This window comes from Pieris brassicae, chromosome 7 (assembly GCF_905147105.1).
Source record: "Pieris brassicae chromosome 7, ilPieBrab1.1, whole genome shotgun sequence".
Lineage (NCBI taxonomy): Eukaryota > Metazoa > Arthropoda > Insecta > Lepidoptera > Pieridae > Pieris > Pieris brassicae.
Genome location: NC_059671.1, coordinates 18186082 through 18208784, shown reverse-complemented (window position 1 = coordinate 18208784; position 22703 = coordinate 18186082). Strand labels below are relative to the sequence as shown.

The 22703-nt window shown below is 32.0% G+C and overlaps 2 protein-coding genes across 4 annotated transcripts; one reads left to right on the top strand and one right to left on the bottom strand.

Moving 5' to 3' along the window:
* Positions 1–376: 376 nt before the first annotated feature.
* LOC123711863 (tudor domain-containing protein 1-like) lies at positions 377–20842 on the bottom strand. 2 transcript variants are annotated; one of them, XM_045664707.1, is made up of 16 exons: positions 20704–20842; positions 20505–20625; positions 20298–20427; positions 19614–19895; positions 18796–18922; positions 18411–18549; positions 17487–17621; positions 15451–15548; positions 14128–14213; positions 12542–12651; positions 11764–11875; positions 10590–10733; positions 9033–9130; positions 7854–7958; positions 6920–7128; positions 377–493 (listed from the first exon to the last, which is right to left on the bottom strand). In XM_045664707.1, the coding sequence occupies exons 1-16, from the start codon at positions 20730–20732 to the stop codon at positions 490–492; spliced, it is 1929 nt and encodes a 642-aa protein (XP_045520663.1). In that variant the 5' UTR covers positions 20733–20842; the 3' UTR covers positions 377–489. The 2 variants fall into 2 exon arrangements, with proteins under 2 accessions (XP_045520663.1, XP_045520662.1); XM_045664706.1 differs by lacking the exon at positions 377–493 and adding an exon at positions 3819–5665.
* LOC123711864 lies at positions 550–3802 on the top strand. Of its 2 annotated transcripts, XM_045664708.1 has the most exons (7): positions 551–816; positions 1008–1203; positions 1520–1603; positions 1782–1917; positions 2436–2722; positions 3181–3290; positions 3542–3802. In XM_045664708.1, exons 1-7 carry the CDS (start codon positions 667–669, stop codon positions 3734–3736), a joined length of 1158 nt encoding a protein of 385 aa, XP_045520664.1. In that variant the 5' UTR covers positions 551–666; the 3' UTR covers positions 3737–3802. The 2 variants fall into 2 exon arrangements, 1 of the variants encoding a protein (XP_045520664.1); XR_006754010.1 differs by lacking the exon at positions 1782–1917 and having other exon boundaries at positions 550–816.
* Positions 20843–22703: the final 1861 nt, after the last annotated feature.

Sequence of the window (22703 nt, the reverse complement as noted above, 5' to 3'; positions counted from 1 at the left end):
CTTTTTGCCGCGCCTCGATTTTATTGTCTACGCACCCTTCGCATCTTGGTACCACATGTAACCACTAGTGGCCAGGTAGGATAATTTTTGTATATAAATCTACAGTTTTTAAAAATTAAACACATTCCACATTCCATCTTCACCTCTTCTCAACGAATTATTAGGAAGTTTTATTTTAACCAAATAAGGACCAAACAACCTAAACCAAAACTACCCTAAAAGCCCTCTAGACAGCAACTACTACTAAAACACGGATCGCCGATACAAACATAGCTGCCGCCTTTTGTTTAGATTTAAGTATTACATTAAGGAATCAATCTTTGTCTCATAACTGGTTATTATAGATTTAGCTTCCGGTCGTTTAACTTCTCTATCACCAAGCAATCTCTACAGACATTAGAGCGTCTACAAACTCCAGGCTCCCCCTTTGGGATTCGTTATTTCCCTTTTCCATAAATTCATCTCATGGCTGTGGTTCTTTCCAGTGGCTTATCTGTAAGGGCTAGTGTAGTATGAGATTAGATATATGTCTGTGGTGACAGTGTTAGGTGTTATGAATTATTTAAAAAAAAATAAACATGTGTGGACCATGTGATTTCATAATAGTGCAGCCCCGAGTATCAACCAATATCAATTATTTTCTATATTTTAATTTGGTTTGGAGAAATGACCAGAAACTGTGATTATGAATTAAGTTGGGAGAATTGTCCTGTGGATATCATGTTAATTATCTTTAAAACATTGAGTATAAAAGATATTAATAGTTGTTTTCAAGTTAATAAGACATGGAGAAATGTAGTTACATATTATTGCGATGTGAGTACTGAGTAATGTAGATCTTGTAACCGATAACTCCTTTCATTAACTGTATACTGCTATACTGTAAAATGTTAAGTGGTATGTTTACCACGTTTTTTAGATAATTAAGGCTATCTGGCTAGATAGATAATAACGTGGCCATACATGGCTATGTACGGCTCTTATTACTTTGCCTATTGTTATTTCAGCGATATAATCTCTGGCAGATGTTAGTACAAGAAACAATCTTTAATAGAGGAATTACTGTGATGGATCATACATATTCTAGTGGTGGTAACAAGGAGATTTATTTGAACTCAATCTTATGGCATGATCTATCGTTGGCTAAATGTGGAATAAGTTATTTTGATGCAATAGATGCTAGGAAAATACATGTTGATAGTGGTAATTCTATATTCTATAATTATATAGTATACCTAGGTAACACTGAAAATGTTTAGAAAATGAAAAATGGCTTAATGTAGAAAGTTGCCAATACTTTTATTGTATTTCGAAGTAATCTCCGTTCAAGAACTACTACTACTAATATTTTGATAATGGTTTTTAAATGGAGATACAAATAAAGTTTTCATTTGCAATGCTTCTAACTGGTCAGTTCTTAACATTGTCAGTGTTACCCACGTATATATAATATAGTACATCTGTATGTATTAATGTCTCTTAAAGCATTTTTGTTGCTTTTAATACGTCTTTTTTTCAGATTGCTTGACTGCAATATTTTATGACAAAGTTATAGTTTATAATGTCAATAATTTAATTGCTTTAGAAAAAATACCAAAGAAGTGTAAGTACATATTACATGTTATTCGAAATTTACGTCTGCTGGTAATTACAGCTTTTTTTATTTGAAACAAAACCAAAAATATTAAACACATTTACACTACCTCAAGGCTACTTGTAAGGACTACTCTAATTGTATATTGTTTTCTTTTACACAAAAATGATTTTCTCATTTGGATTAGATGAAGACTTTCAGTGTAAAGGGGATGTAATAGTAAGTGTAGTAAGACAGTCATTAGAAAAATACATATTGAGTATAAACAATAACTGCAACTGTAAGAATAAAGATGTATCTTTTCTCATACCAAGCCCACATCTGTAAGTAGCTTTATATGTTTTTATACCATATCTCATTAAAGATTGGTTAACAAGTTAAATTCACCCATTTTATCATCATACAAATATCTTATATTATAAATCCCAGGATTTGATCTGTATAAATTACTATGATATCCTTGCAGGATCCATTTCACTATACATTTCACAACATGATTTATGAATATTACTTAAACTGTTACAGCGATTTTATTGTGTTGTGTATAAAATTTCATGTTTTAATTAGAACCCTTCTCATAGCTTATCTTGTATATCACACAAACTCGTGAAAACATTTGATGAAATATGCCACCATGCCATCAGTATCTCCACAGATACTGATATAAAAATTTCCTGTTCATTTTAAAATGCACACAAGACGTTACAGGCATTACATTATTCGAAGTAAATTAAAATTGCAAAGTTTTAGTATACTTTGAAGCTCATAAATATTTTTTTAATTGAATTTACTTTTGGCATATATTAAACAAAATAACAATACATAATTCTTTTAATTGCAGTTGGAGTATGAATAAAACATTCTGCTACTTTCTGGACACGGACTACACAATTTGGAAATATATATTTGCAGATTGTGGTAATCATTGCCACTTTATAGCTAAATATTATGGAAACAGGAGTTCTGTTCAGGGACTTTTTATGGAAAATGATACTGTACTAATGGCCTTAAACAATGGCAAAATTTACCTATATTTGGAAGTAGATGGACAAGTGTTACAAAAATACTTTTGGGGTCAAATTGATTATCAATTACATTGGCTAGATACAAGCATCGCAATTTATGGATGTAAGTTATATTATTATTGTCTTTTGTTAACATTAAGAAAACACATTTTAAACGTATTGAAGCTATGTATTATTATTATAAACTTATAATTATCACCACCAACAATCACCGTGACCACGCACGCTGTAAAGCACGCGAAACGTCGGAAAAAAATTAAAATTACGTAAATAATTATAAGTTTATAATAATAATACATAGCTTCAATCCGTGTAAAAAGTGTTTTCTTAGTTATATTATTGTCAGGGCCAAATTCCATTTAAATTAATAATTAAATTATTGAAAGCATTCTTAGGTTAATGAAAATAACCTTAATACAACTCAAAATCATTTTCTTTCAATTAGCATGAGTGCCTTTTTTAATACTTTGTAAAGTACTTTACAAATAGTATAACTATTTTTTAAAAGTTATTATACTGTAGTTTTATTTCATATTAATTTATTTTTATTATAATTTTGAGGTCCATCCAATGTGCAATTATCAGATACGACTAATTCATTAATTTTCCCAAATATATCAACTGCTACCCGCCATGGAAATATAATACTACTTGGTTACAACGATGGACTTGTAAGTTAAATGTATTGTTTACAACTAACACTAACCTAACCAAAAAGACAAACACTTATTTAAAAACTTCCAAAAAAATTAAGTGTTATAACCACCACCTTAAAAGTTTATTTTGATTCTAATTTATATGCAAAGATTGTGGTTGTAGGTTAATATCAGATTTTTTTATTACATTTCAAAAGTATATTTAACAATCATAGTATCTGTTTATTATATAGTTTTTTTCTTCAACTGTATCTTGTTTTTTTCAGTTAGAGGTGTATGATTCAAGTAAAATTTATTTAAAAAAACCACTACAACAGTTCCTTCTGCGTTTCGACGATACGCATATGCCGGTTCGTAAAATAGTGGTACATGAAGGCTGCCGCACACATACTATTTTTGCTTTAGTCGGCAACAAGATTTCCAAAATTCATCTCACACATGAAGAAGAATTATATTTTTAAGTTGCAAGTGAATATACATGGATATGCTTGTTGCAAATACAAAGGCATATTTTTTTGGAATATGAAGTTTTATTATTTTATTTGTTTTTATTATGGCAACACTTTTACCAATACAGAACTACTTTCTATAGCATTTCTTTAACATATTTTGTTCTAAACTTTCGCTTATACAATGAAAAAGGTTACAATTTTATTGTAATAAATACAAAAAACAAGTGTAAATAATTTGACAAATGGTGGGACAACTTTGCACACACAATTTTAGGAAATAAAAACTTCTGCAGATATATATCTAGCCAATAGCAACTATTCGGCTTAATATTATATTATTCTTAAAAGGGAAACGAAAAAAGGTACAAAATAAAGGTATAAATATGTTTAACTACACTGATTTGATTCATTGAGTAACTCATTTTTCTTTATCCAATAAGTGAATATTTAGCTTAGTATTCGAAATCTTACGTATCTAATGTCATAAAAGTGTCTTATAATTTATTAGAGATTTTATATAAATTTCGTGTTAACGCTAATGACAAATAATGACAAAAATTGATTGAAGCTAAGAGAACAAAGTCGATTACAAATATTCAATTAGCTTATTTTTTTTTAAATGCATTAGAAACTTTGACTCTAAAGTCAAAGGCATGGGGCAGACACATTTCTGCATCTGTTCCACTGATTGACAGACTTCTCAAACGAAAACAGATATATATTCAACATTATAGCGTCTAGTGATTATATGAAAAAAATCAGACTTACACTAATTTAAAATTATAAACTTAAAATACTCCTTTAAAAAAATGATTATACTCTCATAGATAGTTGCCAGTCTCATAAAAAAAGGATTTTTTAAAACTATAAATGTGAGGTCTTTTACTGTACTATAGGTGGTTTTTTGATTAGCAACTAGTAAAATATTTATTAAGTAGATTTTTTTAAATTATTCATAAAATTACGTTAAGCTTAAAACATTTATTAATAGCTAGACGTGCATAGACGCACCATTTCGGTTGGTTATACTGACATTACTCTTAAAACAGAACAGTAAAAAATAGCAATTATATCATAAAAAGTATTTTGTTATCAACATAGTAAAAATTAAAAATATGTTCAGCTTAAAAGCACTATGCTGGAATAACTCTCATACATTTTGTCAACGACCATAATATTCACTCATATAAACCGATTACATTATCACAGCCGCAACAGCAAAATAAGTACTTACAACAAATTAAAAAAAAAAAAAACAATAGCTGTATAGTGTCTTTGACAAAGTTATAAAATAGGAAAATCACACATTACGCCACAGATTACATACTAATTTATTTATGCGTATGTGATTAACGTTATGTTTGCGATTTTGATTGCATACTGCCACTAAATTAACTTGAAGGAAAAATACTGTAATTAGTACGATGAAGTTTAAACGACATCAATAACGCTATTTTAGTATACCTTTATACATTTTTCGTATGACATACTTCGGTATTTTAGAACATCAGTCAAACTCAAATCCAGTTTTAACGACTGTCAAAGTTTGACAACTAAGCCGAGATTTTGACTTAACATACGATCACATCTGTTAAGATCTCGATTATTTGAATTAAATGAGCAACACAAAAAAAGTTTGGGCGAGATCGCAAGAACACGGCGGAGCTACAAGTTTGATGTATTTTAACAAAAATAAAATATTTGTTTTTATTCCAATACAAGTAATATGTTTGTTATCCCAAACTATTTAATAATTTAATTGGAAAACGTTGTCCGTAAATCTAAGAAGGAATTATAACGTATCGTCGGCCGTCAGTTAATTTGTAGTCAATTGTGTATTCCTGGCGTTCAACAACTTTTTGTAGGGCTAAAAGGTCGGCAATGTTGTTGCCCTTCTCATCGTATAAAACGACTGTTATGCTATCGTAATCAGTGGCGCTGTAAAAACAAGAATTGCTTCTATCAACAAAAATATTCACGAAATTAAAAAAAAAAGTTAAAAAAAAATAATATAATTTTTAGACGCAACGCGTTTGATTTAATTCATCTATTCCGGCTGCAAGGCTGAACGAAATAAATATATAAAAATAAGACGAAAAACAAAAGTCATAGGTGCCTTACATTATCCCCTAAAACGAATAGGGACAGATAAAAGGTGGAAGTAAAAGACAAATATGGAAACGATCAAGAAGAGGGCGCCCTAAAAAAAAGTGAATATAAAATATAGAAGCATTAGTAGGAAGCGAATGGAGAAAGAAAGACATAGACATAGACATAGATTTGGCAAAAGCTGGAGGAGGCCATTTAAAGAAAGCTTTCTTTAATCGAGGATATCGAGTATAGAGTAACAAAAAAATAAACTGTACATTCAAAGATGTAAAAATCGGAAATAAACGGGCTTTATTATGATTACTGACCAAGGACAAGTTGTTTTAAGTACACAATGTTGAGACATCGTTTTCGGCACTATACTCAATTCTTGCATTTATCTATGAAAAACTTTGCAGACATTTCCAAAGTTATTCGAGCCATTATCACTATTAGTTGTACTGTTTACTACTAGCTCAATTCCTTTGGGACAAGATGTATACATAAAATGTTAAGTTATGAATAGAGCTGTCAGTTCTAAATTATAAGTTGGCTCTAATGCAAATCAGATCCCACAATTTTAATTTACTATTAATACATTCCAGATTGTGTAATCTCAAAGTTGTAAAAAATATGAAAAATCATCCATTAATGTTGCTATATTTTTAAAGCAAAGAGTACCCGCATTTATTTTTATTTTTGTAACTACCCTTTTTCTATAATAATAGAGATATAGACATAACATTTATTACTAACAATCACACACAAAATAACAATAATCAAAGAATAAGCTTCGTTTAAAGTGTGTAATGCATGTGTGCTGTGGCTATAATTGGCTCTGGACCAGCATTATGCTGAGGAGCAGACAGCTCCACAGCGCTAGTCATTCTGCCAGAGACCACAGCTAGTTTGCGCCACAGTCGCGGAAAATGAATGTAATAATTCTAATACTTAGATGAAAATATAATAATAATATTAGTAAAAGTTAATTAATGAACTCGTGTATAAAAGTATATTGTTAATTAAAAAAAAAAAATTTTTTATGAAACAGATAAATAATTATTTTTGGGCGAATTAAAAATTAGATTTCTCACTAATACTCACATAACTTCTGCATCGAACCTCTTGTCCTGTATTAGAGCGATGAGCGCATTTCTTCCAGCTATGAGATTGGTGGCAGCCTGATTTCTCAAAGTAATGCCAGCCAAAATACATAGAATAGCCTGAGTTGGCAAAACGCAAAATCGGGGTTGAAGTTCCCGCAATAAATCTTCGTCCACCCATATAACGTTTCCGTAGTCCACGTATTTTATCTAAATAATAAAGAATTTATTTATAAAATATATATCGACGAATATATGTGAATCTTTAAGCATTTCATTCACTCGAATGGTGAACGAAATCATCTTGAGGAAACCGGCTTGCTTTAGACCCAAAAAGTCGATGGCGTGATTTATAAGATTGGCAAATGATCATGAAACAGACATACGAAAATGGATATCAAGCCACTGATTAATTTTTTTTTGATCTGTCAAATAATCTTACAAATATCTGTCTGTCAATAATCACAGTATGTCAAACAAGTACTGGATACAGGTTAGGTTATTTTATTGTTACGAGCTAGTGGATCGGATAGAAAATGACGTAGTTTCTTCAAGGGATTATTTCTTAATAAATGAAGAATATATAAACACAAATTATTCGCACTAATCACACACACAAAATACAGTCAAAACTACGCACACTTCACACCGTAGTTTATTTGTATTCACTTTATTTCTTCGGTGTTTATCTCTTGATATCGCATTCGAAACTGGACTAACTAACTGTTTCAGCTCGCTTATATATCCCTGGGAAAAATCTAGAAACATTGCAGTCAACCCGTCTTCGTAACAATATGATACTAAAACTATTGACGTGATTTGGAAAAAAAAATCTTCAAACATTTGTTTTTATTTGGCAATCTCTACAACCATTCAAAATTTTGATTAAAGATTTAAGTTTCTTTGCTTTGCTGTATAGGTTCTAAATATCTCACCTCGACTTTTCGATCAGCTTTAGTAGAAGTAAGTACCTTCGCGCGGTACCATTTTCCATCCATGGGATATAAAGAAGCTACCAATTCTCCCGGGGCCGGTATCATCTGAAATTAATAATATATAATACAACATGTCATATAAATAACCATTTCAGACAACTGTTTTGAACAGAAAAGATTATTTATCTTCCGTCATAAAAATACGAGTACTTGTAATATTTTAAAAAAATGACCTCAAATAGCCTACTAAACGCTTCCTGGCATATCTGTATCCGAGGAACTGAAGCAGGGAGTCTGTTCTCCCCTTTTACCACTTCTGCTATTCATCATCATTCATTCATCTTACTGATATATTTGATGATTCTGACGCGAAATTTTTCCAGCTACAATCTACACTGTGACATGTCAGAGGTCATCCCAAGATACGCTCATGCCAGTCTTGAGTTAAGCAATTAATATTGTACAATTCGGGTATAATGACTAAGGGACTGTTTAATTTCGCCGTTACAGGACGCACGTCGTTACAGCTAAAGATACACATATATGAGTAGGAGTTGCTAGTCAGAATATCATCTTTTGCCTAACTCATTAAGCTTAATTATACAAATATGTATAATCAAAAGGTCCTTGCTGACCATCTGTGTGATTATCTTAATGGGTTTTCTAGGATTTTTTATTAATTCATTAAAAACAGTTGCTATACCTAAAGTCAGCATTTACTACCATATCAAATACTTTTGCTATTTACGCTAGTATTAATCTTCGAGACAGAACATAGCCTGCCATAGGTCACTTTTTCCGAGATGACATAAAAAAAAACGAGTGGAGCATGATGTTAAGACTCGAGCGATAACTGAGATTCGGCTCTGTACAAAGAGCAAACAACGTATATGGCGAGAAAACGTTTAGGTATTTGCTGCCGCGGCTAACAAATGGTCTACCCAATCAGATATTAGACGTAACCCTAACAACATAAACCGTAAATTAAAAAAACTACTTTTATATGCAATTGCGCTCCTAAACAAGACTGCTATGGTTACATTAATACAAACCGCGGTTTGCTAATGTAACACTACCTACTTGCTTAATGAAGAAAAATAATCACTCAAAAATCTAAAGTAGTATCGCCACTGTGTGTTATTACTAAGATTTGAAAAGAAAATCATTCAAGAACATTACCTTAAGTGGTCTATATGAGGATATGGTAGCTGCACTGTTCATGTCCTGTACAAGAGCTGACAATGAAGTGAGCGGTTGGAACTCTTTTTCCGTTATATCTAAAATATATAGAAAAATGTCACCTACAACTAACATATGGAACGAATTATTAATTCTAAACATTTATGAATATATAAACATATGCGCGTATGTGCCATAGTTGCTCATTTGACTCGTTCGGTTATTTACGAAGTGGGATGGTCGAGTCGGAGTAGGGAATAGAGTATAAAACGAGTTGTGGCACATGCGCACGCGCATTCTTTTGTTTAACGTTAAAGTTATATGTAAAGTCAGTGAAGTGAAAGAAATGAATGAACTCATTATTAGTGGTATTGTATTTTGTTAGCATAGATTTTAAAATTTTACTTATTTCTTTTATTTTAGTCGATATAAGCTCCGGGGAAATAAATACAGATAACACAACTTTCTCTACAGCTGTGAGTTTTTGACATTTAACCTTTTGTCTTCAGTCACCGTGACCACGCACGTTGTAAAGCACGCGAAACGTCGGAAAATTTAAAATTATGTAAATAATTATAAGTTTGTAATAATACATAGCTTCAATCCGGTTAAAAAGTGTTTTCTTTCATTATTAGCGTTTAATTTCCTACCACAAGTTCACACAAGTTCTTTTAATAGTTAAAACTAACGTAATACAGTTGTTGTATGATATGTATATAGAAGTCACTGTTAAATAAATAAATGAGTGGCTGTGCGCTGCGAATGGAGCCCTGGAATTTTATCAGAGTTTTGCGAGTCCGTCACCGGCCTATGAGTTTACCGAGTCCCCGGCCGAGTTTTGTTTTTGGCATGAAAACCTGCCTACCGACCTAGCCTTCCTTCCGTTATCAACCATAATTATAAATTGTCTTTATTTTTTAATAGGCCAACAAGTTATAAGCCATTTCAAATCCTTTGAATTATACAAGCAAGTTCTGAAACACAGACCACATCACATCATACAACAACGCAAACGTACACATTTTCAGCCAACGCTTTTTTTTCCTTCAGAGGTGCTTTCATTTTTAAAACGACATCATCAAAAACAAAATTGAACTTCCTTATGACCTTGTTTTTCGAAAAATTATCTACTATTGCAACTTCACAGAAATTCGTTAAATAAAGTTAAATTAGATAAAGTTTAACAAAAGGCTTTTATTATCATAGACAAGAATACAAATTATAGCATTTTACCTTATTACTACTACTAAGATTAACAGAATTTCATTAATTGTAATAATCATTGTTATCATTATTATATATTTTTGTTATTAATGGCTTTGAATCTCTTCGAATCAACCGTGTAACGGAAAAATGTGACGCGTAATCGAAAAATGTGACGGGAATTTTTTTTCCAACGCCGATAAAGTTTCACTTCAAACATCCTTTTTTTGTTGTTTAATAAAGTTTTTTTTTTCTCTTTCATTTCTTACATTATTTCTACTATACACATACGTTGCGTAAAAACTTAATTTTCAAGTAGGTAGTGAATTTAAGTTAATGATATAAAATGTTTACCTTTAGTGTCGTTTATCATTTGTACGAAGAAATGATTAAAATGCGGTACATGGGATACGAGCACTCGTACAAAGCTTCCGGCGGCAGGCAAGGGCAGGGATTTTAGCTTCGCCGGTACGAAGACACGGTCCAACGTCCAGCCATCTGCAAAGAAATCAAGAACTTTACATTTGAGCAAAGTATTTATTTATTATCCTGTTTCGTCTCAATAACTATGTATAACATGTATTTTTGCACTCCTTGCCTTGCATCTTATGTGATTTAATACATTTTTTATTTTATTTTTTTTCTTTACTCACAGTGGTTGCCTGGAAGAGATCTCTCGAAAGCAATAAGGCCGCTCCTTTTGATTTAATTATATTCAAATTTTTTATTTCATATTGTAATGTTACGAACTGTTAATAAATAAAAAGACACACCAACGAAACAGAAGACAAAACATGCAAAAAACACAATGCATGAGTTATGTAGCTTAACATTAGTTATACATATACATTGAAAGAAAACACTATTTAACCGGATTGAAGCTATGTATTATTATTATAAACTTGACCACCGTGACCATGCACGCTGTAAAGCACGCGAAACGTCGGAAAAAAATTATGTAAATAATTATAAGTTTATAATAATACATAGCTTCAATCCGGTTAAAAAGTGTTTTCTTTTAACATATACAGTCATATTTGGTCGCAAAACCGATAGCCGTAAGGGTCATACCTCACCGATCTCCATACTTTATTACTATAAAGTATATATATATGGAGGGGCCATAAAAGGCAGCTGCAACAGCCCATGTACACCCATATTAGTGGGTGCGTTGCCAGCCTTTAAGAAAGGACTATATATATGTACCATACAAAAATATTGAATGTAACCATAAATATATTGCATTCTTGTATATCGTGTTTACAACTTATGCCCTCATTTTCATGACTCGAGGCAATTTTTCAAGAGCTGTCAATGTCTATATGTAGTTGACAGCAGAATTTTGACATATTTATGTTTGATTGTCATTTTAGAATGAATAAAGAATCAGTGTCAGTCACGGCTGATCGCCTATTAAAAAAATGAAGACATACATAAATCTTTAGGTTAACCAATGGGTCTAAAGGTTTCTTAACCAACCCTTATTATTTTCATTTTAGATTACTATCATATGTCAAGGGTCAATGACCTGGGTGCTTCACAACGTGTTTCTTAGTGCAGCGTTTCCCCTTGAAACACGTCTTTTCGGGGCCTCCTTTGTAATGCTTGCAAATGTCCGCTTCATCTCGGTTATGGTAACCCTTAAATAAACAAAATGAGTTACGCATCACCGCAGTAAAGTAGTTAAATCAGAGAGTTAATTGAATCTCTAGACAGTTAATTAAAAATTGATATTCAATCAAGTCGCTAAAGTTCCGTCAGACAAGTGAGTGAACGAAACGTTTAACGAGTTTCCTAAACATTCCTAGGCAACCTAACCATAAACAATAAATCAAAACACGGAATTTCCAAGCTCCCAGTTCTTCATGATCACACCTAAATACCAATAACAAATGAAATAATCATGGCGGAGTCTTGTTTTAAATTGTTAATCAACTCACTGGCTTTCGGTCAGACAGATAGTTAAACGTTTTCGACGCTACTTTATTTAAATCAAAATGCTAGCGACTTGATTGAATATCGACATTTAATTATATAGAGATTCAATTAACTCTCTGATTTAACGTCTTTACTGCGACATATAAATTAATTTACTTAGAAAATCATGGCTGTTTTAAAGATTATTATATATAAAAAAAATTATTATTAAATCTTACGATTTTCTGATTATGAAGTCAAAACGAGGGCGATCAAAAATAAATAATTAGTGTTTTAATATATTTAATTTATAGTTAATATTACACGGACGGAGCTATGCCTGAACACATCCTCTTCTTTTTCGGAGTCGGTTAAAAAAATGTACTAACCGTAACAGCGATCACTGGATCTTCGTATTCCGGTATTTGTGTTATGTCACAGTTCTCTTCCGTAAGACCTGGAAATCCTTCCGGAGTATCCGGTCCTTGGCTATTATTTGCTGAAAAGAGGTGTTTTGTATCCATAAAGCAACGTTCAGCAACAGCTGTACAGTACTAAGGTAATACGATAATATGACATAAAACATAATATCACTACTGAGAACATATAAAATGACGATATTTCAATGGAATATATTTAATTTTCAGTAGTCTTTTTGGACCTTGTTTCATATTCCCACAGTACCCAGATCACACCTAAAACTACTTGTCGACTCCAGCTCTTTTTTTAAAGTTTTTCACGTCTGTGCCCTTACGCTGCAATAATTGCGATTCTAATAATAAAACCAATTATTGGAATTCAATTTAATATTTTACAAGAATTGGAAATAGGACGACACGTATCAAGTTACCTAAATACTCGAAGATGGTAGATGGAGAAGATGGATTGCATACGAAAACAAAAAGTGCGTGCATACAAAGTATACATGTCAGAAGCGAAACTTCTTGGTAAATTAATTATTACTAAGGTAAAAGCCCCAATAGACAATCATGTGCCAGTATATGATCACTCCATGTATTTGTACATTCATTCACACTGTTTATGTGCTAATGATAATATAAATGAATAAAACATCTGCGTTTACTGCACAAGACGCGACTGAATTGCCATCTAAAGTTTTAAACAAATACATCCACCAACAGCGTGTAATTTTTCTTGATCTCCCTTACTCTCTTGTCGATCTTTCTCACTTGCTCTCACTCTCACTCCAGGGCTACGTTCGCCCTTTCTCACTCTCTCAACCGGTCTCAATCGCTCTCACCCTTTTCTTCCACAAAAACGCTGCACATCTTTCGTAGTTAATGCTACACCCTCCCTCGCGAGGGGGGTCTTTTGTCCTGTTCGGGGCGTATGCCCCCTTCAGGTGGTGTTTTTGTTCGCGCCCTGCTAATACAGGACGGTACGGGGGCGGTCATATAGCCCTTGGTGAGGGCTGCGGCGCGCGGAGAGACTCTGCGCGGTCTCTACCCACTGCGCGCAAGCACATCTTTGTGACGGTAATATTATTATTATTGCGTTTCATCCGTAAAAATTATACCCTCATGCCTAAAGAAGTTACACTTCTATAACTAGCATTTTTCGACCTCCTAATTATGGACTAGCTGTATAACTCTCGACGTAAACAGTATAACAGTATATTGAAACTACACGACATCATATTTTAGTTATTTTTAGTTAGAATTTGGCCACGTATGGGATGTAAATAAATAAATAAATTTAAAATAAAATTATCCATCTCAGTTCTAGAAGAAAAATCACTTCTATGTTCTTGCCTAGAAGACTCGTAATCCTGCTTTATTTCACGTTCCTCACACCAACTATGCAAAAAAAAAACTCAGTTCTGTAACGCTTTACCGAGATTTTACTTTTTCTTAAAACTATTTCTTTTTATAAAATTAAAATAAATAATCTTTAAGATAATATATTTAAATTCAGATTAATTTTTAACACATTTAAGTAATAATGTTTGCCTTACTTTTATCTGAAATTGCTTTAAGGACCATGTCGTTAATTTTTTCTCCATTTTCCAAAAGTACGTAAACGCCTAGGGATTCGGAATTGCTGAAAACAATGTGATGAGTAAGAAATACATTGTGGCTACATCCTTTTAGGTCTGGGCCTCGCATATCTGTATGACATTCGTGATCACTTGTTTATTCTAATAGGCAAGTAGGTGATGAGCCACCTGAGCCTGACACACGATACATTTTTGCAATGTCTTCCTTAACAAGCGAGACTTGCCTATATACAGAATTGTTAATTTTGTTCAATTTCTGATTTTATAAACCGACTTTCAAAAATATTATCGTTGTTTATTGCAAATACATATTTGAGGACACGTGTTCCTACATCATCTTTTTCAGTCAGGTTTATTCTAACAACAGAGGCAAGAGAGGAAATTTCAGAAATAGTTTAGTAGTTTAAGAACTGAGTATCCACGCAATTCAGAGGACATATGATAAGTATAGGTTAGAATTAAAATTTTGTTTCTTTTGACATTGACTAAATTCAAAAATTTGTATTTGACACGAGTTATGTAACCTAATATCATTTTAGTATGAATACATATATATACACATATAAAATCGCAAACAGTCAATTTTAGTGATAAATGGGTTTTCCCTTAGTTTTTCATACATTCATAAATTGTAATTTCGCTTGCCCCGGGGATCATTCGTAAAGCTGTTTTAATGTTTTCTCATTGTTGACTTCTTTGTGTACTGGGTATATTTTTTTTCAAAATATTGCAACACTTTTATATATAAGTATTGGTGTATACTATAATTTGTGCAAATGTTTAGTAATACTCGTTTATCTTTACTGAAATAGATCGCAACACGTTCTAGACATACGTCATAATATGCGTGTCGTCCGTAATTATGTTAAAACAGGAAAACAATCGTAAAACGATTTTGCTCTTCAGTTTAATTAAGTTACTGTAATATACATTTAGTATTTTTTTAACTATTTACACTTAATAAATAACAACAATTAAATCAATTGCTTTAATTTGATATATATTTGTATATATACTGTACTTAGTATTGTAGTAATAATAGCATTATCCTATTTTATTAGTCCTGAAAAAAAATTTTTTTTGGCTTTTCGACTTTTTCCCTGGGGCAAGCGATATAACAATACAACATGTCCTATATGTCGACATGTTTCTATATAGGTATCACATATGTCTCTCAGTATTTAGAATCTATTATATGTTATAAGCTCTTGCTTTAAACGATTAAAGACAATCGCCACTGAACGTAACTTACGCTAAATATTAATCATCATCAAGACTTACTTATCGTCAACGTAGATTGTGCAATTCCTTCCAAGATGCATTTTCATAATTTTTTCAACCTTTCGAACCGCCACTGCATCTTCATAATCTATCTCCACCTGAAATGTTCGTAGGTACAATATAGTGTATTTTTTATTTCATTGTATATTAAGTTTGTTAATTGTATAATTTTTCTGTGTTGTAATTTTATTTTGGTTGATTTGGTTATGCACTTTACCCTTAATATTTATTTATTGACGAGATAACTGCTACATGGACAAAAAAAGCATGACACATTGTCCCGTTACGCACATTGTCCAGTTTTGCTAATTGTCCCGTTACGCTCCTTGTACGTATGCGGTGCATCTGTAGTCCATTCGAAGACTCAAGTATACAATCGTTTTATCAATGTTTTTCTATGTCGTTGTCACGTAATCTATCGTCTGTAAGCCGCCTTTACAGACAACCATTTTTTAAAGTTATTTTTTGACAAGCCTTGCTTGAAATAGCTCGCTTACCCAATTTCGCTGTGCGTTGCATCCGTAGTAAGTTTACAAAGTATTATTTGACCTAATAGAACAGGGTTCAAATGGGCAGGAGGCTCACCTGATGTTGAGTGAGCCCACAGACACTTAAACCAGCTTGAAGGTCCGGTCTTTTAAGAATTGATACACTCTTTTCTTGAAGGACTCTAAGTCCAATTGGTTTGGTAATACTTTAATGGGCAGCTGTTTCCACATAGCAGTGGTCCGCCGCAAAACAGCCTTAAATAACGCTTAGTTGTGGAACGATGCACGTCGATGTGATACGGAACTAACCAAATTACCAAAATTGTATCATTTCATTTGCCAAAACTTTTCATTTTATAGAACAATTTGTGATTACTTTAATATATCAATCAAGAGTTAGCTGTCATTTATCAAATATCAACCAGATATATTAATTAATTCGCAAGTATATTGTACAAAAAATTTAAATTCGCATATTGTACCACATAATTGCACAAATTTTGTCTTAAAAGGGATTTAACAAAAAAGTTATATACATTATGAGTCATTCGTAGTGATAAAATATCAAATAATTAAAATATATTATTACGTTATCAAATTAATATTAATTATAATGTTACACGCAGATAACAATTTATAGAAAAATATATTTTCCGATTAAGAAAATAAGTCGATTTTAAAAACTCTAATAGTAAGATCATTTAATACTTTTGGTAAATTATTATATTGCCATACAAAAGATATTTTTCCCATATTCCAGATGAACTTTTGGCACAGCTAATACCGCCCCATGTCTAGTTTGACAGATCTAATACTGATGTCTTAAAAATATTTTTGTGAACGAATAAGGACATTTCTAAAATATGCATACAGGGAAATGATTCAATATTGAGCTTCTTAAACAAAGGTACTCTATTATCAATATAGTTTGCTTCACAAATTTCTATGATTGCTTTTCATAGCCTTAACTTTATTTACTTCGACTGAATTTCCACAAACTATAATTTATAAGCAGCTTACAATATTATGATTAACAGTTTTTCTTAGTCGTTTTAGCACATAAGCAAGCCTGTCTATTTTGTTATGTAATTATCAATATTTAAGAGTCAAAATAGTAAATAAAATAATTACCAAAATGAATTTTACTTCCAAATTATTGTGCAATATAAACTAACATGTCTGTATAGTTCCTGGGTCAACTTAAAAATAATGTAAAAATATTAAGTACAATCACGTGTAACAAAATAATAAGTTCTAAATAATTAAATGCTATCCTTGCTGCCTGCGCCTGGTTTCACGCGTAATTCCAACGGTTTAGGTAATCGAAACGGTTATAAAAGTATGAAAGCCTGAGTGGGTGAAAATGGACAAACAAATGTACAATGACTATTTATGTAATAAAAAAATTTATCGAACAATAGAATAAATAAATTTTAATGTCATCTATTGCGTTCGAGACACGTAAAGACCGGCAACGCAATCGCTAGCTGGCAATGTCCTACATGTACGATTTAAGTTTAACGTGGGCCTATAAGTTACAAAACTCACCCCAGCTAGATGACAATATCGGGCAAATGGTGGCAAGCCACAGAATTGAGGCATCAGCGGCTGAAGCCAACAGGTCGGCACTAATCTTGTTTCCCCATAGTCTACTAGATGCACTTGGGCAGAACGGATGTCCTCCTGTAAAATTAACTTGCACTTATGACCTGATATTTTAGGTGAGGTATTACGCGTATACAAGTTGAAATCCAATATTTATATTTTTTTTTATTTCTCCAAAGAGATAATTTTTTAAATTTAAATAATATTAATTCAAGCAAAGTTCCAGCGTCTTCTCGAACACAATAATTAAATACGGGTGGGTACACGATTAAGCTTCTTAAGTTAAGTCTAAATAATATAGGCAATATTATATATGAGCAGTGTTGGCCTAGTGGCTCATCCCTGAGGTCGTAGGTTCGACCCCGGCTGTGCATTGGGATTTTCTTTCTATGTACGCATTTAACATTAGCTCGAACGGTGAAGGAAAACATCGTGAGGAAACCGGCTCGCCTTAGACCCATAAAGTCGACGGCGTGTTTCAGGCACAGCAGGCTAATCGATATACAAATGATCATGAAACAGATACAGAAATCTGAGGCGCAGACCTAAAAAGGTTGTAGCGCCATTGTTTTTTTATAAATTATATATATATATATGTCTGTGTTAAACCTGATCTGCTATGTTCGCTAATAATTGTTCTATATTATGAATAAATGAAATATTTATTCATATAGGTATAACACAATGTACACCTATGAACGTCAAAAACAGAAATGTATATGAAATGCTTCTAATTTTACATTTACTGCCAGTTCTCAAAATAATATAGACCGACTACGCACTCGCAAGCCTCAAGGCAACGTGTGTCCATGGGCAACAGTGTAACTTCCTTCTCTAACTATCACTGACCAATAAAAAATAACATACTTCACTGAGTTGTATGAAGAGTCCTCTGGTATATGAATCCGATTCCTCATACACAGCACAACATGACAGAGGCACCAATTGGTTGAGTGAAAATTGTACCTTGCACTTCTTATAGTACTCTGTCATGTCTGTCATTAATCTGAAAGAATTTTACTATTATTTTTGACAAAAAACCTTAGTTAATTCATCGCAAGGTTTTTAAGTATTTAGTTGTTATAGAAACAAGAAAATGATCCTAATTGGAACTAAAATATCAATAAAAAGTATACTTTGTAAAGTTTAAATGCAGTAATAAGTATGAAGTCTATCTTCTTACTTTTAAACTTTGTATCATACTCATAGATTTATCACACCAGATGTTGTGATTGATTACTCGTATACTTACTGAAATGCTTCATCAATATTTTCAGTAGTCACCCAAAAGGATGTTCCATCAACATGTAATAATACAGCGGGGTATTCATAATCCAATTGCAACACTGTTTGTGCAGGCAATGTCACATTTCCAGCATCTAAAAAAAAATATAATCTTATCATTACAATGGTATAACATGTGCTATCCATTGGAGGATGGAGTAAAAGTTGCAGTTCCTTAAAAGGAGGAAACGGAGACAAAACATCAATAAATCAGGCATATGCAAAACAAATATTACTCCTAAGCCAGATGGAGGTAATCATTGGAAACACGATTATCTCTAACTTTAGATACAAAGCATAAAGAAATATACCAAAATCAACCAAATGAATGTAACTTTAAACACATTATATCCCAAAAGAAAACACCCAATGAAATATATGCAAACATTTAAGTCAACTTCAAAACCATAAAGAGCCTATGTTAAATTGTACACTTAACACAAAAACATTGAGAACAGAAAGAAAGGCTAGGGACCTTACTGGACAAGAGTGGCAAAAGACTGAGTCCAACGGCAACAGGTGGGAGTAGGCCTTTGCCAAAAGAAACACAGATAAAAGATATTATTGCATTTGATAATTCTTCTAATTGCAATTTCTTATTTAAATTTTTTAATTTTTGTAAATGAAAGCTACTTTATTTTATAATAAATGCACATTTAGAACCATTACATTTTTTTTAAATATGTTAAGATGCTCATAAATATTCTAATAAGATAATGATAAAATTAATTATTAAGCAGATTTCCTATATATATATATATTTATATATAAACAATATATCCTTACCTGCAAAAGTAATATTTTTTACACCTTCTGTAATAGTCTGACTATCACATTGTTTATCTTCAGATGGTATTATTTCTCCCAAAGACTCGGTAGAAAATGAAATTAAAGGCTGGTCTTTTGGTATGTTTTTTTTCTTGGACCAGTCTTGAGGATGTAAACAAGTTTTTGAAGTTGATGGAACAGGTTGAGACAATGTATCTGCTATATTGAATGGTGAGATTGATGGAGGTAACATATTTACCAAACCAAAACCTGGATGACCAGCCCGATTAGCGGGATTAACTAAAAGCATAACTGGTTTTTAAGTAACTATTAAAATAGAATTCACACATTTTGTAGTACTATTAAATAGATGAAAAGTCTTGTTAGTACTTGATCCAGGATAACTTAGAAAACAAGTAACAACTACTGTTGGTATTTACTTCAGATTTTCTTAAATATCTTTAAGCAATTAGATGATTAGTATCTCTATATGGAGGCACAGATGTTTTTGGATCTTAAGCATGCTTATTTCAACATAATGTTGACTTTCATTGAAGGTATGTATAGCAATTGCATTGCTGCACTGGACACATTAATGGAATAGGATTTTAGTTCTGCACACCTAGCCACTATGTTTTCACCGCTTTATTTAGTATACTAAATATAGAATTAAAAAAAATTATAATGTACATGTTTACTTACCTAATTCTTCTACAGCTATATTAATATCATTTATTAAATATGAATATTCTTCCAAGGTCTTAACACTATTTAAAAAACGATCTTTCAGCTCCATGTGATCACAGTTTAGTTGTGTCATTAATCCTTGAGCCTAGAATAGGATAAGGATAGAAGTTAAATATTAGTATGGTACTTAAAATATTTATGTAATGTTTTTAAAAGGCATACCCGTTTTTTCAAATATTCCAAATTCTTAATGGTGTTGTCACATTTTGCTGTAAACATGTGAATTCTATCTTCCATTTCTTGTCGTTTATGGTCTGCTAAAGTTGTGAGATTTACGTAACTCCTAAAATATAAGTTAATAAGAGGGTACTTTCTTAAGACATTATATTTAAAATATTACACTTTATCGCAATTTACTTACATGGCGTTTAGTTTAATGTCCGAGCACATCAAATTTGGCTTTATTTTTATAAAGTGAGTCCTGGGTGCTTATCAGGCAATTATAAAAATAAACAGTGCTAAGCATTTACTGCTGCGATTCATTGAAAAAGCTTATTATTATTGTAGTTATGTCAATTGTCACAATCGCATTAAGGGAATATCGTTTTTCATCTTTGTAATCTGTATTCGGTAAAAACAAAATATTTCTGAATTCCATTTCACTGAAAAGCACAATAATCTGTGGATCTATTGTTTATGTAAACTAGTCCACGTTAGATGTCACTAAACAAAGCATTCCAAAACCTTACAGTTTCTACTCTATAGAAGATGGCGTAAGTAGTGTATTGGAGTGTTTTACAACTTCAGTCTATAATATTATACTCCTCAAGTCATAAGACACAGACATCATATTTAATCTTATTAAAAAAAAACACTATGACAGTGTTCAATAATGTAAAAATATTTTGAATCGCACGGTATAATTACATATGTACATAATGGGAATAAAATAGATTTATAATTAATTATGAAACACATTGAAAACCAAATATTTAATGCTATATTGCCAAAGATCGCGTACTGGGCTTTTAACCTCTGACTTACAAACTATACTTTATTATTGAGGACACTGAGAAGGAACTGCATCATTTTTTAACTACAAAACTGTAGTTATAAAACAATAGCAGACATCGTTTAACCTTTTATTAATTCTCCAATCTGTAATTTTTTTACACTCTGTTTTGTAAAATTAAAACTTTACAACATTCACTCATTCTATATATTTATATCTCAACCTATATTTTTAATGTAAGATAAATATGTAATATTATAATTATATATTAAATGTATGTCATCATTCATACGTTTCAAATGTTGTTTTTATAAAAAAGCAGCGAGCGGTGCTTTACATTCGTTTAAATGTAGGTAACTAAAGGCTAACTAAAATGGAGACCTGTATAGAAAGTCTATTTTTAAATAAATATTGATTTAATACACATGAAACTAGTTCACTTAAGTTACTAAAGTAATTATAACTATTTAACACCAATATGATTAGGCAAGGTTTGGTTACTTGAACTAGACTAGTTGAAAGAAAACATTTTTTTACCGGATTGAAGCTATTTATTATTAATAAACTTATAATTATCCGACGTTTCGCCTGTTTTACAGCGTGCGTGGTCACGGAATCCGGTAATAAAGTGTTTTCTTTCAATGTGTAAAAGCTATGTTAAGAAAAGAAAAAACTAGACTAGTTGTTTTTGTAGTAGGAAAAGCAAACAACACATGCTTAATATAGTAATTTGACAATCTCGCAGAAATGGAGATATTGTCGTAATTTAGCATTATAACTAGCGATGTAGTGAACTATAACTTGTATCAATAAAAGCTATTAGCATCTATCAGTCTAAGTATCTGTCCCGGGGTATTATGGCAAATTAAGTTAAATGTAGTGGTTCACAATACGGGATGTATTGTGAACGCAGTTATGGTACAAACAGTGGGTATAGTTTACTTCCTTCGTAACCTTGAATACTATCCGGTTATAGACAATGTTCTTACGTTATGGGACTTGAGACAAAATCGCCTTTCCACAGGTCTACGACTAAATTTATGACAGTGACATCTGAAGCACTTAAACTTATTGTCATTCGTTCCAACAGTAGGGTGAAAAGCAGACATTTCTGTGACGGTTTCACGGCCCAAAAAGGCAAGTAGGCGAAGACACATTTCCTGCGAAACCGTATCAATTGCCGTTTCAAGTCACGAACCAGCATCGCCCTTATATACGCGAAGTGTGGTGAGTTGCACAGGCCGTGCTTCACTCTTGAGTCAGAATAATTAAAGTAGTAGTGAGAACTAAATAGCTTTAAAAGTAACCTTTACTTATATTTATTTTACCGAAATCTATTATAAAATTGCGGTTTTAAGTTTGAAGATGGCACGAAAACAATTTCTTAGCTTACTAGGGATGTACGAACG